The sequence below is a fragment of the Abramis brama genome (assembly GCF_963993115.1).
Source record: "Abramis brama genome assembly, chromosome: 3".
NCBI classification, from domain to species: domain Eukaryota; kingdom Metazoa; phylum Chordata; class Actinopteri; order Cypriniformes; family Leuciscidae; genus Abramis; species Abramis brama.
The window spans coordinates 11840755-11858031 of NC_139965.1; the positions used below are offsets into that span (position 1 = coordinate 11840755).

At 35.6% G+C, this 17277-nt stretch overlaps 1 protein-coding gene across 1 annotated transcript; it reads right to left on the reverse strand.

The window, feature by feature from the left end:
• Positions 1 to 11263: 11263 nt before the first annotated feature.
• LOC311080067 (interleukin-8-like) lies at positions 11264 to 13503 on the reverse strand. The gene is made up of 3 exons (XM_084109832.1): positions 13280 to 13503; positions 12905 to 13043; positions 11264 to 12798 (listed from the first exon to the last, which is right to left on the reverse strand). The coding sequence occupies exons 1-3, from the start codon at positions 13341 to 13343 to the stop codon at positions 12726 to 12728; spliced, it is 276 nt and encodes a 91-aa protein (XP_083965958.1). The 5' UTR covers positions 13344 to 13503; the 3' UTR covers positions 11264 to 12725.
• Positions 13504 to 17277: the final 3774 nt, after the last annotated feature.

A 17277-nucleotide genomic window follows, 5' to 3' on the forward strand; every position in this document is an offset into this window, starting at 1 on the left:
ATAAAGAGGCATGCTGTTTTGACCAATATTCTCTCTAGATTTAAAGATAGCAAACAGGTTAAACAAGCCATAGCTTACTTTTAGACGTGGTGAATGAAGTTCGACTGGTTCGAGGTTGTGATGGTCGTCCGATATCCCTTGCCAGTTATTATGCGTACAGCAAATCTTCTTGTATGAATATGGTCAATTTCTAGTGTTTATATCCAAAAAGAAACGATGCTGGGAGATGTTTTTGTATTTAGCGCGCGCTCACCGCGATGTGTGTTTTTTCTGGGCTTGTGCAGCGTCACGCAATCGCGCAGAATCTGATGACTGGCGTCAATGGTTCCGTTGCTTTCATTTTGTTCATCAATTGATGTTGCGATGATTTATATAAAAATGTATATCAAGTCATTCTCGAGTCATACAGTTCAAGTCAAGTCAAGTCTCGAGTCATTGGATCTCAAGTCAAAGTCAAGTCGAGTCATTTTCTTAATTTAGTCAAGCAAGTCTCAAGTCCTTAAATTTGCGACTCGAGTCTGACTCGAGTCAAGTCATGTGACTCGAGTCCCCCATCTCTGATAACAATATCTGTTAATTTAACAATCTTAGCAGTAAAATATTTTGAGCCAAGAATCCATTTCATATATGGAGACCTTAGAGATGAGGAAAAACATTGTTGGGTTTAGTTCTACCTCCGGTAGGGGTATCTCAAAAACTAAAGCACTTTTTGACCATTTGTTACTAGCCTACACGTGAATGCTTCACTTTGCGTGTCGGAATGTTTGAACCCAGACCACTACTCTACAGGTTTTTGGAAGTTTAAGTCCATTTAGGCTACTAACATTTTAGTCATTAGTATTAATATAATTGTTACATTTAATTTATTGCCTCACTTTAATATGTGAATTATATTACCAGAAAACTGAACATGTAGCATTGTCAGGCTTTTATTTGTGCTTAATAGATGAAACAACGGCTCTGCGCACTCGGGTTTATGGCTGCTATATATTTGACCTGCCACAAGATGGCGCTGTTTTCGACACTCTTGATGCTTCGAATCTTTTCCCGGAACAATCAAGGGAAAGCCTCAGTGCTTCATTTGCCCATCCTTAGCGAGAGGCTGCACAGCTGAAGAAAAACAGACATCGGTTTGCAAGGCTGGAAGGCAAAATAGGCAAAATAAGCAAAGTGAGATCAACAGCAATTGCACAACTCTTAAAGGGATAGTTCAGGATTTTAGACATGAATCTCTATAGCTTCCCCATAAGCAGTGTGGTGCATTGACCATGACTTACCCCCGACAGCGTCCTGTGAGCCGAGCTCCGGTCCAGTTTTGGTCAAGATGAAATTAGTCCGGCAAGTTTGCTGGGGTCACGGCAATAAAGCTTTTTTCTTCTCAAATCAATATGTGTTCAAAAGAGTGATATATTTGCAGCACAAAACCGCTGTCTATGGAGAGGTCAGACCTCGTAATGGCTTGGCACTATTTTCTTCCCCGTCATATCACTGCGCGCTACCTACAGCCAGCTGGGAGCCGCGCACGTGTCACTTTGTTTACAGCTCGTAAAGAGAACGATAACATGAACGATCATGAACGATAACATGTCTGACTACAGCAGCGACGATGACAACATTGACTTCGACACACAGCCAAAAGGATACAAACTGATCGCTCTTGGTGAGTAGCTATGTTAGCTCGTTCGTGTAGCTGTTCTGAGCACGTAAACACTGCTGTAAACACTGCTGTAAACACTGCCGAACAACTGAAAAAGTGGTGTGCGCCTGCGCAGCTCGCAGCTGGCTGTAGGTAGCGGCAGCGCGCAGTGATATGACAGGGGAGAAAATAGTGCCAAGCCATTACGAGGTCTGACCTCTCCATAGACAACGTTTTAGTGACGCAAATATATCACTCTTTTGAACACATATTGATTTGAGAAGAAAAAAGCTTTATTGCCGTGACCCCAGCAATCTTGCCAGACTAATTTCATCTTGACCAAAACTGGACCGGAGCTCGGCTCACAGGACGCTGTCGGGGGTAAGTCATGGTCAATGCACCACACTGCTTATGGGGAAGCTATAGAGATTCATGTCTAAAATCCTGAACTATCCCTTTAACTCACATCTGGTTTTACTGGCCTTATGCAAAAAGGGATTTACAAAATAACAGTGTGAAATAGCTTCGAGGAATGTGAAGCAAGTTAATCACAGCTCCAAGGAAAATGTTGAAATGCTGATGTTCATTTCCAATGAAACTAGGAGGAGAGCAGGGGCGAAAGTACCATTTTTCAGAAAAACTTAATTTGAAAAGATGATATTTTAGACAGAGATATATTTTTGCTGTGGTCAGACACTTACAAGTGTGGTCTATCAATAGCAGGTGGTATTTTGAAAAAATGTAGAAGGACTTCCAGTTTAATTTCACTTTGAATTTAAGACTGCTTATGTTACTTTCGACCCCGTCAGTTGGGACGAAAGTAACACAACAATATACAAGCTAGATTTTTTGTGTTACTCTTGTTTTTTTTGTTTTTTTTTATTAGCCTAAATATACCTGAGTATATGACCTTGTTAACATGTAACTGCAAACATATTTTGGCCTTTATATAAGCAAAAAATTGTTAATTTAAATTTCAGTTTCATCAATGTTTCAAATAACCCAACAGTACAAACTTGAATTGTTTAAAATCTTTCTTTTTTTTTATTGGCAATGTCAATCTATTTTATAAAATGTGTTTTCAACATGAACAATTTGAAAATTAAATTAAATTACCATAATATAAATTCTCAACATAATGTAACAATAGGCATGTTTCCATCAAGCTGTTTTTATGCATAGATTTAAAATCTGCATAAAAACATCAGGATGGAAACCCTGCAAATCCATAGGTGGAGGTGGAAAAGCTATAAGGTATGGCTAAAACCTAAATGTGACTAGGGTAAATGGAAACAGATTGAGTGTAAAAAAATGGTGACACAGAAATCAGCTGATTTAAATGTGAATGCCCTCTCATAAACATCTGGCTGAATCAGACCTCTATCTGTCTTACTGACCCTCACTTTTGCCATATTCTGTTAGTATAACATGACATAAACATGTTTTAATAAATGCTGCAACACAGAAAAAGTCACCACAGCAGCGCGACAAAAGAAACACTTGTTTTCACTATTTTATTATTTAAAAAATTATTAACACAGGCTGAATACACAACATGAAACTATTCGCAATATTGTTTTCAGGGGAAGGTGACAAGGAAGTATTTTAATAGCCTATTATTTTCAAGAAATTAAAAATGACAAAATATAAGACAGGAAAATTGTCTTTGTCACAAAATGCAAAACAATGTAGGTGCATTTTCAAATGTTTTAACTAGGGCTGTCAATAACAATTATTTTTATTTATTTATATATTTTTTGATAGATCTAAGTGAACAATAGCCTTTAGTATGACTTAAATACATATAACAAATGAGGCAATAATAAATGCTTCAAATAAAGTATCAAGAGTGATTAAACATATTGTTTTATTCAACAACACTATTAAAATACATGAAAAAATGTATATAGAATGAACGTGTGTATATTATGTATTATAACATGCCAGCAGAGGGCGCCAGAGGCCTGACGATTGTTGTTACACTTTACATCAAGAGCAAACCATTGTTTATCTAATGTTTAATTGCACTTAATCTGTAATGTTTGGCCACATCTTTGATAGAAATGGTATAGCCAACAGTTTGATTTTGAAACCTCAAACATCAATTTGCATATTTAGAATTATATTGGTTCATTCTGGTGTTGTTGGTGTATGTTTTTAAGTTGCTAAATCAGTTTAACAGCAAAAGTTTCATCCATATTCCCAAATGCACATTAATGTGGGGAAAATACGAAGCATAGAATAGGCTAAAATAATACAAGAACCGTACATTTTTGCTACAAACTGAACTCTGTTGAACAGAATAGTACCAGAGGGTTAAAGGGATAGGATCTTTATGTTGTCCCACACCCGCATTTCATTTTCTTTCTTCTTTGGAAAATAAAAATTATATGGAGACTTATGGAAGACTTTTCCATGTCACTCAAAAATATGATTTTTGGGTTTTCCTAAGATAAACACAATGGCTTATTTCAGAGAAATAATGAAAACTCTTGAAACCATTAACATTTACTGTACAGCTCATATATTTATCTTTCTTGTTTCTTTTCAATTTTTCTTTTCTTGTTTGCACATCATTTTGCTGTTTTTAATCATTACTTGAAGACACTGTTTGTACTCTGCTTGCTCACTTTTAGGAAAACAGTGAATGGTAATGATATATTTACATTGCTTTATTGTTATGGGAAGTGGTCTATAATCTCTTAAGTTCATGCACCTGCGTAGCGTACTGAAATACTTAAACTACTGGAGTTGTAGGTTCACACGGAGTGGGGGAAGAAATATAAAATTAGACTAGAGACATAGAAAAAACTGGCACTTTACTACAAGACAAACAATACACAGAACAATTATTCAGGTGAAGGAGATTCTAGTAAATGACAAAAGGTAAGTAATAAAAGTACGGTCTTCTTATATTTCTTTTTAATTAGAAATTAGTTTAGAAATAAGTTAGTGTAGTCTGTAGTGTAGTGGATCAAGTTGAGTTTGATAGTCTATTATGAGTATATACCTATTAATAAAAGGTAAGGTAATTATACTTATTTAGGATTTGCTAATTTAAATGTTAACTCTTTTTTCAAGCAAAGTAAAAAAAAAAAAAAAAAAAAAAGTATCATGACATTGAACACAAAATAAAAACAAAACACAAATGTGGCACAATGAAGCAAGTCACCAAACGCAGGTGCTGAGGGGGTGCTAGATCATTGACAGGGGGAGCTGCAATTATATATATATATATATATATATATATATATATATATATATACACAATTATAAAAATTGACACGGACTGATGGCGACGGAAGGGTAGACTGCTCCTTCTCCTTCTTCAGGGTAGTCTATGAGGTGTGATTTGTATGGCGAGTGGATAGTGCCATTTCTAAGACTACCCTGAAGAAGGAGAAGGAGCAGTCTACCCTTCCGTCACCGTCAGTCCGTGTCTATTTTTGAATGGGATTAATAGAGACGGCAGACGACAGACCGGCGGCGACGTCACGGCGATGTCTCAGTAGGAATTTAACTGACAGCGATGAGAAATGTTTTTAAAAAATCATTATGTCTGAACTTGGCACATCGCCTAATAAGATGCCTGATATACACGTCGTCCCTCTGTACGTCGCCTAATAAGACGCCTGATACACACGTCTTCCCCATGTATTTCGGCTTTAAAACATTTCAAAGTTTGCATTAGTAGATGTACTTGTTATAGGCTATTGCTTTTACAGTAATTAGTAAACTTATTTCTCACAAAGGGCCACTGGTACGTAATAACTAAGTTTATTCAATGTTTGATACACTACCAGTCAAAAGTTTTTGAACGGTAAGATATTTTAAACAGTAAAATTGTGAAATATTTATACAATTTAAAATAACTGTTTTCTATTTGAATATATTTTAAAATGTAATTTATTCCTGCAGTCAAAGCTGAATTTTCAGCATCATTACTCCAGTCTTTAATGTCACATGATCCTTCAGAAATCATTCTAATATGATGATTTGATGCTCAAGAAACATTTATGATTATTATCAATGTTAAAACAACTGTGTACAATTTTGTTTTCACGATTATTTGATTAATAGAAAGTTCAAAACAACAGCAACTATCTGAAATTTGCCAGCACAGAAATAAATAGCATTTTAAAATATATTCAAACAGAAAAGTTTAAATTGTATAAATTATAAATTGTGAAACAGTTTAAATTGAATAAATATTTCAAAATATTACTGTTTTTGCTGTATTTTGAATCAAATAAATGAAGCCTTGGTGAGCAGAAGAGACTTCTTTTAAAAACGTTAGTGTGTAAAAGTTTTTTAACATGTTTTGAACATCAAGTCGTTATTTCAACATAATATCTCGTTATTTCGACATAAGTCGTTATTTCGACATAATACCTCGTTATTTCGACATAAGTCGTTATTTCAATATAATAGCCTATCTGTTATTTCGACATAATAAGGGGACATTCTAATCTGCATTAAACGTTCTTATTATGGTTTTCTATGGGAGGAAAATGCTTAATTAGCCGCGCACTTTGAGCGCAGCTCCAACACGTGACCGTGACGTCTAACGTCTCATATCTTAGGTCTGACGCCTGATTAGGCTACTATGGGATTTTGGCCAGACGACTGGTGAGCGTATGCAGGCTAGTTCACCTCTCAGTTTGCTTCGCAATCACCAAAAAGTGCACAAATCACACCTCATATTAACATAGGAGCCGAAATAAAAACGGATACGCCAGGCAGCCAGTGTGTCGCCGGCCTAAGCGAATGAAATCAAGCGCAACCCCCGCGATTCAACGCTGAAAACGTACGATTTACATTTTTATTGTTATTTGTTGTTTTAGAGACATCCGAGATTGATGGTAGCCTACATAATAGCAATTTTAAAATGTTTGATGGAGTTTTTACACGGCACCCCTGCAGCCAGACGGGCACCCCGGTTGGGAAACGCTGATATGCAGGACCTGAGAGTTCATCAGTTCATGTGCCAAGTGAATCATTTTATCTGGAAGGACAAATCAAAAAAAGAAAAAAAAAAGAAAAGAAGAAAAAACACGGTCAACAAGTTTAGTGGCGTAATGCATAAAAAAAATGAGTCAATTAATACAAACTCAAGACAAGTTGCAGCACATGTCAGGAGTCAGGTTTGATTGCTCTCCTGCACGCGCGCTCTCGCACAGCTGAGCACTATCTCAATCAGCTCGCGCCCTCGCTCATCTTCCCACACCTGTTTCCCCTTTTCCCTGATCTTCTTGATTAGATCTCATGTTCTTCTCCCTTCTTTGTCGGTTTATTGTTTGTTAATTCATGCTTGTCGTTACAGACGCCTTATCATTGTGATTCACCTCTGCTCAGTCTTGTCCTGTTGTGTGTGTATCAGACGAGAGATATCACCTGTCATCCTGTGGAAGCTAGTCTGTGCTGCTGTTTCTGCCAAATGGAGTTAGTGCTCGTCGTTTCCAGTGTACACTTTCTGACAGCAACTATACCTGTGCCCAGAGGCGGACAGAGTACACAGCTTCATTACTTGAGTAAAAGTACAGATACCCCTTGCTAAATTTTACTCAAGTACAAGTAAAAGTACTACAGTCAGATGTCTACTTAAGTAAAAGTACTAAAGTACTTGTTTTTAAAAGTACTTGAGTATCAAGAGTACAAGAGTACATTTTTAAATATTGCATTACTACTGCCACAGTGCTTACATTGGTAAACACAGCAAACACTTGAAGCGAAAACTATCATTAACTTGTTCAGAAAATTGAAATAGTCTGGCGAGGTGGGGCCACGGGTTCGGGATGCGATATTTTTTTCCCCAGGATGGTAGGGGAAGACTCATGAATATTCATTAGAGAAGTCATCCCTGATTGGTCTGATGACCTACACCCTAACCCCACCCCTAAACCTAACCGTCACTGGGGTTAAGACCAATCAGGGATGACTTCCCTAATGAATATTCATGAGTCTTCCCCTACCATCCTGGGAAAAAAAATACTCCCGGGATGGACCTGCTGCGTCTTCATCCATTGTTTCGTCCATGGTTTCGTCTCTTATCTAAATCTGACCATGGAGTTGACTTTGGCGGAAAGCTGAAGGTGATTGCTGATAGGCTGTCCCAATCAGTGGCGCCTGCACAATCCAATCACATTTGAGAGGGAAACAAAAAATTAAGGGTTTCCGAGATGTTTCTTTTTTCCTTTTTTTTTTTTTTTAATAGAAGTAACGGGTACTCACAGTTATGGATAGAAATGTAGTGGAGTAAAGAGTACAATAATTGCCTCTCAAATGTACTTGAGTAAAGTCATGAGTACTCCCCAAAAATTATACTCAAGTAAAGTACAGATCCCTCAAAATTGTACTTAAGTACTGTACTCAAGTAAATGTACTCCGTTACTGTCCGGCTCTGCCTGTGCCTTTCACCCTGCCTGGTTGCAGTCTGTTCCTTTTGAGTTTCATTATCCCGTTCTGCGTCTGCCTAGACAGCCTATTTTGACATTTATCTGCTTTTCAATAAACCTCTGTAACCAGGGCTGCGTTCAGCCCCGACAAAACGTTGCACAACGTTTTTTAAACCGAAACGGTGATTTTTTATTTTTTTTTTCCATTAGAATTCAATTAACAAACATACAAACATCACAATTCGTAAACAAATAGTACACAATAATAAAAAAAAAATATATACAAATACAAAACAGAGCCATCAAATACAAATTAATATTAAATAATAATAAATAAAAAATAAATAAAAAAAATTACATAAAATATAAAAATAAAACAGACTTACAAACTTTATTAATTGTAAAAATAAAAGTATTTTCATATTTTCAATTGAAAAGTTTGGAATATATATCAGTTGCTGACATAGCTTTCTTATTTTTTACCAATTTAAGAGACTCAAAATATATTTCAGTTTCAGTTTGGAAAAATTTAAAGCATGGTCTTGATTTAGAAAATTTAGCTTTATGAATATGAAACTTACCTAATAAAATAAAAATATTTACAATATTACATAAACTTCTATCTCTACAATCAAAATATGTAATAATCTGTTTCAAATAGAAAACAGTTATTTTAAATTGTATAAATATTTCACAATTTTACTGTTTAAAATATCTTACCGTTCAAAAACTTTTGACTGGTAGTGTATCAAACATTGAATAAACTTAGTTATTACGTACCAGTGGCCCTTTGTGAGAAATAAGTTTACTAATTACTGTAAAAGCAATAGCCTATAACAAGTACATCTACTAATGCAAACTTTGAAATGTTTTAAAGCCGAAATACATGGGGAAGACGTGTGTATCAGGCGTCTTATTAGGCGACGTACAGAGGGACGACGTGTGTATCAGGCATCTTATTAGGCGATGTGCCAAGTTCAGACATAATGATTTTTTTTAAACATTTCTCGTCGCCGTCAGTTAAATTCCTACTGAGACATCGCCGTGACGTCGCCGCCGGTCTGTCGTCTGCCGTCTCTATTAATCCCATTCAAAAATATACACGGACTGACGGTGACGGAAGGGTAGACTGCTCCTTCTCCTTCTTCAGGGTAGTCTTAGAAATGGCAATATCCACTCGCCATACAAATCACACCTCATAGACTACCCTGAAGCCAGATAACTTTCAACACTTTTCCAAAATGTCATGCAAATGAACAACTATAAAAAAGATGAGTTAACGATTCTTGTTCTGTCTTGCAGAAACTACAAAGATTATCAACCGGTTTAAATTTTGAAATAAACATATTTGTGGGATATATATTGTGTAAACCGAAATGGTGATGCGTTGAACACGCTGTTCTGATGACGCAAGAGTTGCAACTATGGCAGCTGAGAAGGCCATTCTTTGTGTTCATTGTTAAGAATTTTCTGATGAAGTCGGTATAAATATGTGTTTAATACTACAAAATATGCCCGATGTTACAGTTACTGCGCTTGCCGCCCAGAACAAAAGAGAACATCCCAATCGAGTGAAGGGATTGCTGAAACTGAAATGGAAGCACACATCTTCCTAATTCAGACTAAAACACATATATTTAGCCTCACATACTGACTTTATTTGTAGTTCATACTGTTTTAATACCCTGTATTTTCTTTCTCATTTTTAGGAAAAGCACTTAATTACCATTGTTTATTTCTATACCAAATGTCATACACTTGCAATGAAGCTAAAAACTACATCATTATGTTGATATCCTATATTTTTACAGTAAAACTTACAACAAACATGTCTTCTAATATCCTCAGTTGTTGTGTATACCGAGCTGCATCAAACATATTTGTAAATTACTTTCCTTGAACCCATTGTGCGAGTTCACTTTAATACCGCGTGCTTTATATATATATTGCTGCTGATTGGACTGCAGTTCTGACACACCCACCAAACAAGAGAAAACGTATCTCAAACCCCGTTGCACACCGGTGCACGCCGTTTCCAGGAAACATGACGTTCAACCCGGAAACCGTAGCAAAACGTTGCGCACCGTTTTGAACTTGAACGTGCCCCAGCTTTTGCTTTTGGGTCCTTTTAATACGGTGGCCCAGTAGTGCACAACACAACGAACAACATTTAAAAAGCAAACATAAGTTCACAACACAACGGAAAATATACAACACAACGAAATAAAGCCGCAACACAACGGAAATGCGAGGGAACGTCCGCCAATTCTTTTGATAATAATTTCTTTTAAAAATAATTTGTATTAATTAAAATGACTTTTAATATTCAAAAACAGACATGTTCCAAATCCAAAGCTTGATTGTATTGGTAGTAGACTGACTTACTACAACTGATTTTTTTCTTTCTAATACCTCCCTTCATTACAGTAAACAATAATTTTTTAAGGAAATTTCTTTTATCATGTTTCAAAGGTTGTAGTTCCTATTAACCAGACTGACTTACAACAGGTGAAATTGTGACACACCCTTTATGCACAGTACACAATTTGTTTTTTATAAAAACATTAGGCCTACTGTAATTCACCTAATTTTTTTTTTTTTTTTTATGTCCCAAAGCTTGTGGTAGGTTCCTAGTGACCAGACTGACTTATTACAGGTGAAATTGTGCCAATACCTTCCTGTAATTCTACAATTCACCAAATGGTTTTTATTTTTATTTATCAAATTATATTATAAATTATACGTTTTAACCACTTGGTGGAATTGCCAGTTCCCTTAGGGATGCGCTGCGGTAGCGCGTCAAAGCATTCTCCAGTAGGCTATAAATACGCAGCTATAATTCATGTAGGTGATATTGAAGTAGGCTATATTTTATGTCGATATACAATGGTTGCATACTGTAAAAACTGATCGTGGTATTGATAAATTAAGACTGCTGACTCTATAGAACAATGGCAAGGAAAATTAACTTTACCGCACTCCGAGAGCCCTCTAGTGGTCGGGAGCATTTTCGGTGTGTTGCGGCTTTATTTCGTTGTGTTGCACATTTTCCGTTGTGTTGTGGCTCATTGCCGTTGTGTTGTGAACTAATGTTTGCTTTTTAAATTTCGTTGTGTTGTGCACTAGGCCTACTGGGCCAGCGCAGTACGGTACTGTGACAACATGTGTGTTTAATCGACGCCACTATGACTTCCATGCAGGAGGAAAGTAATTTGATAACAGTCAATGAATCTTCTTCTGGTATAGTATTTTATTAATCATTTGTGCACCATTATGCACGCCAGAAAGAATTTCAGTGGAAGATATGCAAGTAAAAAAAAAGAAGATGATTCTTGCATCATTATTTATTATGAAATCACAATTTTCAATCTATTGCATCAAAATATTAATAATCTCAGCTCTCAAAACATGTTTAAGTAATAGTTTACCACAAATAAACATTGTGATCATACTCATGTAGACTCAAACCCAAATTACTTTCTTTGGAATTTATTAATTTCCTGAATTTAAAATGTTGTTTGTTTCTGTGAAATGTATTCATTTCATAAAAGTTAAGTTACTTCTTACTTGCTGCTATCACAAACCAGTGCCTTAAACTGTATTTAGTATATGTGTATATATATATATATAATTTGACCTCTTGAAGTGGACAAAGACCATTTTTTGAAGATTGTTGGAAACGAAAAAAAAAACGAAAAAAACTTTAATTTCTACATGATTTCCACATTTCTATACTTTATTAATGCAAAAAACGAAAAAAACTTTAATTTCTACATGATTTCCACATTTCTATACTTTATTAATGCAAAGTGTTAGCAATAGCACTTTCAGAAAAAAACAAAATTACGATACAGTCTAACATTTGACATTGTGAAAACTTTCATAAATTGCAAAATGCTTAGTCAGAGGCCTCATTCATATGTGGAAATAAATCACATATAAATCGGATATGCCAATGCGACTGTCATGTAAACAGGCATTAGGCAACGTCTCCGTGGTTTGATGACGAGAGAAACCCCGACGCACATCTGCAAAGAGACGGATGGCCCTATAACGTTGTGTCGTCGTAGGAGAGAAATGTGGACAAACGTTGGCACAACATATCAAAGGTTGGCTTGCTCATACAAAAATTTCGGACCCGATGCTTCTCGTTAAAGCCAATATTTAAACACAATATGCTCCGACCAGTCCTGATATCTCTCTCGCATAACTGAAGCACATGCACAGGCTGCAATGATGGCACTTTTCGTCGTCCTCCACCTCATAATCATGGTGATGTTTGGCGAACTTTGCATATATCGCAGAGCTAGCATATCAATCATATTTTGCGTTCGTCCATCTGTGCAAGATAATTTAACCCTTTAAGCATGAGCGATGTTTCAGATAGTATGCCAAGTGTAAACGCATGAATCGGATATGGGTCACAATTGAAAGAACGTGTAAACGGATGGTAAAAAAAAAAAATCGGATATAGGCAACAAATCAGAATTGGGCATCAAGACCTGCAGTGTAAACGAGGCCATTAATCACTTTTAATGAGCAAGTCATGCATTCAAACAGTTGTACAGGAGATTATACAGGAGATATAATTTTGCAATGGGAGACGATACATGTATGTTTGCATAGAACACGTACATTTTTCACAGGACTCTAATAAACACCATAAGCTTTTGCATATAAACATAGATGAGAAATTATCCTTCGATGATCTTTTTCACCCATTCATCTTTGGGATTGAGGCAGGTCTTTCCTTGCGCCAGAGTGGCACTGTAAAGAAGGTTTAATGAACAGATTAAAAAAAAGATTATAAGAGACAATATTATTTTGAATCTCTCATGCATCCATACTGATCTTTGGTGTATATCACACTCACATGATCTGCATGTTTTTGCATTTTGCTCCTGCAGGAATCGTCTCTATGTTCTGAATTAGTTTGGGATTAATTGGTTTTCCTGAATATGTTCGAATACACGGGCAGCGTAGCTGTGGAGCCATCAGTCTAGCAGCGAAGACTTCATGAAAAGAGAGTAATAAGAGTGAGCAATAATTCTTTCAACACATCTTTAGAGCTGTTTTACATCAGAACTGAATTCTGTTTGCATTACTGATCTAACAATCTGTATTGTATTCAATTGCAATATAAAGGTGATTTGACACATGACAGTTTTTAATCCTTTTAAAAAAATGACTTAATATTATCTAGTACAATTGATATTGCCAATGACATGCAGAAAATGCCTCTGCTTACCTTCTTTTGTGGACAGCAGTGCCATGCAGGTCAGAAAAAGAAAGGCTGCAATGGTGAACTTCATTGTTGTGAAATTTCCCACAGAGCAAACAACGTGTAAGTATAGGCTATAGAAGTGGTAAAGCTGCCGGAATTAACTTTACCGTCTGTTGATAGTGTTTGTGGATTATCTGGCAGGACTCTCTCTTTTAAAGTACCGCACTACTGACATCATGCTTGTTTAAAGTGATTGTGCAACAGGTCTTTCTTCAGTTAACCCAAATTCTGCATTTTTCACAGTTGACAAGCATTTTCTGCAGAAGGAAGAAAAAGATCAAATGGGGATTGTGAATTGATGAAAAGCCAATAAAATCCATCATAATAATATACTATACCTAAAATGTGGATTCAGACAAGACATTTGCAAATGAAATATGCACACATGGTGAAAAAAACAAATTCAAGGTGAAGTTGGATAGTGTTGAAGAAGGACAGAAGTTGAAGGTTTCTTACAGTACATGGTGTTACAGCGCATTGCCAAATGCAAAAAGTTGACATGTGGAATTATTTGTCTAAAGACCACCCGTGTGGGCGAAGGTATAATGCATATATGTCTTTTCAGCGTTCAGAAGTTCATTTAATTTTGAGAATTTGGTTTAAATTTTACTTTAGAAAAAAGAAAAAAAGACATGGACATCTTGGATGGCATTGGGGTGAGTAAATTATCAGGAAATTTTCATTTTGAGGTGACCTAATCCTTTAAGAAGACACTGACCCAGCACTGCCTGGGGGTTTTCTGGTTACAGATTTCCAAAGACGGCAACACTTTAGAAAACTGTTTCTTCATTAATGAACAACTACACATAAAGAATTGAGTAACGCACTATTAATATTTTAGTAGCTACTTTTAACTAACAATAAACTCTGATTAACAAATTAGTAAGTAATAGCGCTCAGTTGAATGTGGTAGTTCCAACCCGATCTCACGGCAATTTGTACGAATTTTATGAGGTGGCTAATACAGTGAATTCGTACGAATGACTGATCACGGCACTAAAATGAACAAATCATACAAATTGGTACGAATTGGTATGAACTGGTCGTGAGAGAGTGTTAGGTAGTTTCAGTAGCCTAACTACTATTTTTTTCATACCTCCCAGAGAACTACTATATAGAGGTTCATAATTAACATGATTAATGCATAATTTATAATAAAAGGTACACTGTAAACCCAAATTAGCATTTACTCTCCCATTCAAGTGCCATTGGCAAAGCATGGTGGGAAATAGACATCACAGCCATTTCAGTTAAACTTAAGTTTGTTTAAATTAAAATAAATCATTTCATAAAACTCAAAACAATGAAACAGTTCAGTTTACTTAAAATATATCAGTTCTGTGAACTTGAAAGAAAAAGAAAGTGCTAAATACTCATAAAAGTTAATTTGACTGAACTAATTAGTTTAATTTAAGATTGTCCTACTCAAACCAATTAATTATTTTGAGCGTTAGGGTTTACAGTTTAACAGAAACCCACTAGTAATGACTCAAGTGTTACTACATCCTTCTAAAGGAACTACTAATTCCTTAGTCACAGTAAACTTTTGAGATTTTTGTAAGATTTTGAATAGTAATTCGTTCCGATGGATTTGGTAACACTAGTCATTACTAGTGTGTTCCCATGATCTTCACTTTAGAAGACTGATCCAAAATAATTAGAAGTTCCTTTAGAAAAATGTAGTAACACTTGAGTCATTAATAATGGGTTACCATTACCTTATATTATACATTATGCATTAATAATATTAATTATGAACCTGTATATAGTACAGTAGTCAACATTTGAAGTGGATCAAAACCTTTCATCAAAGTTATACATGAATTTTGAACAATACTCGTTCTTGTCTTAGGACAACTTCAAATGTGCACTACTGTAGTTAGTAGTCTTCAGTGAGGTATGAAAAATAGTAGGTAATGATTAGCTAATAGTGGACTATCACATCAACTGCATTGCATATTGTAATGCAATGTACACAGCTTTTGAAAATGTAATAATAACAATTAATAATAAGAATAATTAGTTGGATTTATATAGTTTATATACTTTTCTCAGCACTCAAAGCACTTTACATTTAATGCTTTATGTAAACTGTTTCTAAAGTGAACATTCAAATGTGTTGTCAAATTTTAATATTTGAGATCAAAGGGGTTCAGATGACAAAACATTTGAAGCAATCCCTGAAGTAAGGAATGACGCAAAATCACAGAGACAATGTACAGTACACACTGCATTTGCACACTTAGTATGTAAATAAATGGAAATTAAATCTTGATTTGAGCTGAAATTTGAAATGTGAAAGATGTGAGATGATAAAACATAGAAGGACATATTTATTTAAAAAATTTAGCATCTTATTTAGCAGATGCTTCTTTCCAAAGCGACTTAGAAACAGAAAACATCACAAGCAATTTGTCATGAGAAACAACAATAAAAGAGTCATATAAAATTGATTTTTTTTTATATATAAGATTGAGTCACTTAAATATATTTTTGTTAAAGGTAGCCTACCTATTAGCAAGCCACCTAAACTGGATATTCATGTATATACTACATGAATAATGAGTAACCACAATTGTTCGTCTTTTGCTGGTCTGCGACGCTCCAGTGTTGCCAGATTGGAAATGTCCAAGTATCGTAGCAGAAGCTCAAAATTATCGTATTTGGAAGAAAATGATCGTACACGAGTCAAACCTGTACAGAATACAGCATGAAAATGAGGGCGGGGGGGTTCGGTTCTTACAATTGATTGGTTGGGTCCTTACATGCGCTTCGTGAGGCACACTAACACACACGCAAGGTCTCTCGCTCCCTCTCTCTACACGTTCTTTCCCCGGTAGACGTAGAATCCACAGCTAGATCAATGAGAAACCCTATGATTACAACGACCATCATTTTAAGTGTCACACAGGTCTGAAATTATCGTACATTATAGGATTTTTTCCATTATTGATCGTACATCGTACAGAGGTCAAAATTATCGTACAAATACGATAATTATCGTACATCTGGCAACACTGCGACGCTCCACGTATTACGTCATCATGTTGGAAAGGTCACGAAAAAAAGAAGAAAATAATAATAATAAATTAAAACAAAGATGTTGGACAATTTTGAAGTTGGAAGAGAAAATGAGATGGAATTTTTCGCCCTTCCCTACCTTTTTGAACCGGAGTAAACAGACAAATAACTTAGAAAGATGACGTGACTCGTGACCTTTCCAACGTGATGGCGCAATGCATGGCGCGTCCAGACCAGTACAAGACGAACAATTGTGGTCAAAAAAGTGACAAAGCGACTTAGAAACGGAAAACATCACAAGCAATTTGTCATGAGAAACAACAATAAAAGAGTCATATAAAAAATTATATATTTTTTGTTATATAAGATTGAGTCACTTAAATATATTTTTGTTAAAGGTAGCCTACCTATTAGCAAGCCACCTAAACTGGATATTCATGAGAAAAAAAAACTGGACCAGGAAAATAACTATACATTTACAGGCTACATCTTCTCTCACACTGTTTTAAATAAAGGTACTTTTTTGGCTTCTAAGGTTCCATTAAGAACCTTCAACATCTATGCTTAAAAATAAAGGTTCCAAAGGATTTTATACGCCAACATTTTCCTATTTACATGTTGTGATTTGTATAGTCACAGTGTGTACAAATAATAAGGTCACATGACACACAGCCATCTTCTAACCCTATACATACTGGGAACTATATTCTCAGAAGGCGAAGCACTGCTAGGAAAATGTTGGCGTAACTTATCTAACTCTGGGGGTTACGGTGAATAAGCTAAAGTCCCCAAAAGTCAGCGTGTTCCTTTAACATGTAAATTATGTTATAAGATTCAATAACTTGAATGGCTTCAGATGTATGCATGAGTCAAGTCAAGTTTGTTTTCTCCAATCAAATATATATAGATTTAATAATCAATTGATTCTCATTTTTAAAAAT